The 684-nt window shown below is 61.7% G+C and overlaps 1 protein-coding gene across 1 annotated transcript in view; it reads right to left on the minus strand.

Moving 5' to 3' along the window:
• Positions 1–97: 97 nt before the first annotated feature.
• CS (citrate synthase) overlaps positions 98–684 on the minus strand; it is a gene marked incomplete at its 3' end in the record, with an annotated part of 1,382 nt that continues 795 nt past the window's right edge. Inside the window, exons 3-4 of the mRNA XM_010167296.1 lie at positions 414–515; positions 98–307 (exon numbers count right to left, since the gene is read on the minus strand). Of these exons, the coding sequence (XP_010165598.1) occupies positions 98–307; positions 414–515 (312 nt within the window). The remainder of the gene's footprint in view (positions 308–413; positions 516–684) is intronic.

Genomic DNA, 684 nt, shown 5'->3' on the forward strand with positions numbered 1-684 from the left:
GTAATACTGCGGGTGGAGAGGGGTGTTAGGGGCAGGGCAGCCCTGTGGGAGGGGGCCAAGAGTCCTCCACCCCCCCAGGGAACACCCCTGGGCTCACCTGCAGCAGCACCCCGCTGTGGGCATCCACGTTGGGCCAGGGGTTCTTGGCCTTGCCCTGCTCCAGCAGCACGTTGGGGACGATCTTATAGAGCTGGGCCACCAGTTTGAACATGGGGTCCTTGGGCAGGTGCTTGAGGGCAAATTCCCGTTGGCAGGTGTAACGGGGATCCGTCTTCCGCAGCACGGCGTGTCCGTACCCCGGCACCACCTGCAAGATCAGAGGGTCAGAGCCCAGCCCTGGCACAGCCTCGATCCCTGCCCTGCCCAGCCCTGGCACAGCCTCGATCCCTCGCCCTGGGCAGGGCCAGACTCACCCTGCCCGAGTTGAGCGTGTTCCAGATGAAATCCCGCAGCTTCTCATCCGACACCTCCTGGCCCAGCTCCTTCTGCAGGTTGGTCAACCAGAGCAGCACCTCCTGGGGGAACGGCCAACGGAGCAGAGGGTGAGAACAACAGCAGCACACAGAGATGGACAGAGAGAGAGAGATGGACAGACAGAGAGATGGACAAGACAGAGAGATGGACAAGACAGAGAGATGGACAGACAGAGAGATGGACAGACAGAGAGATGGATGAGACAGAGAG

This window comes from Antrostomus carolinensis, unplaced genomic scaffold (genome assembly GCF_000700745.2).
Source record: "Antrostomus carolinensis isolate BGI_N321 unplaced genomic scaffold, ASM70074v2 scaffold27494, whole genome shotgun sequence".
Taxonomy (NCBI): domain Eukaryota; kingdom Metazoa; phylum Chordata; class Aves; order Caprimulgiformes; family Caprimulgidae; genus Antrostomus; species Antrostomus carolinensis.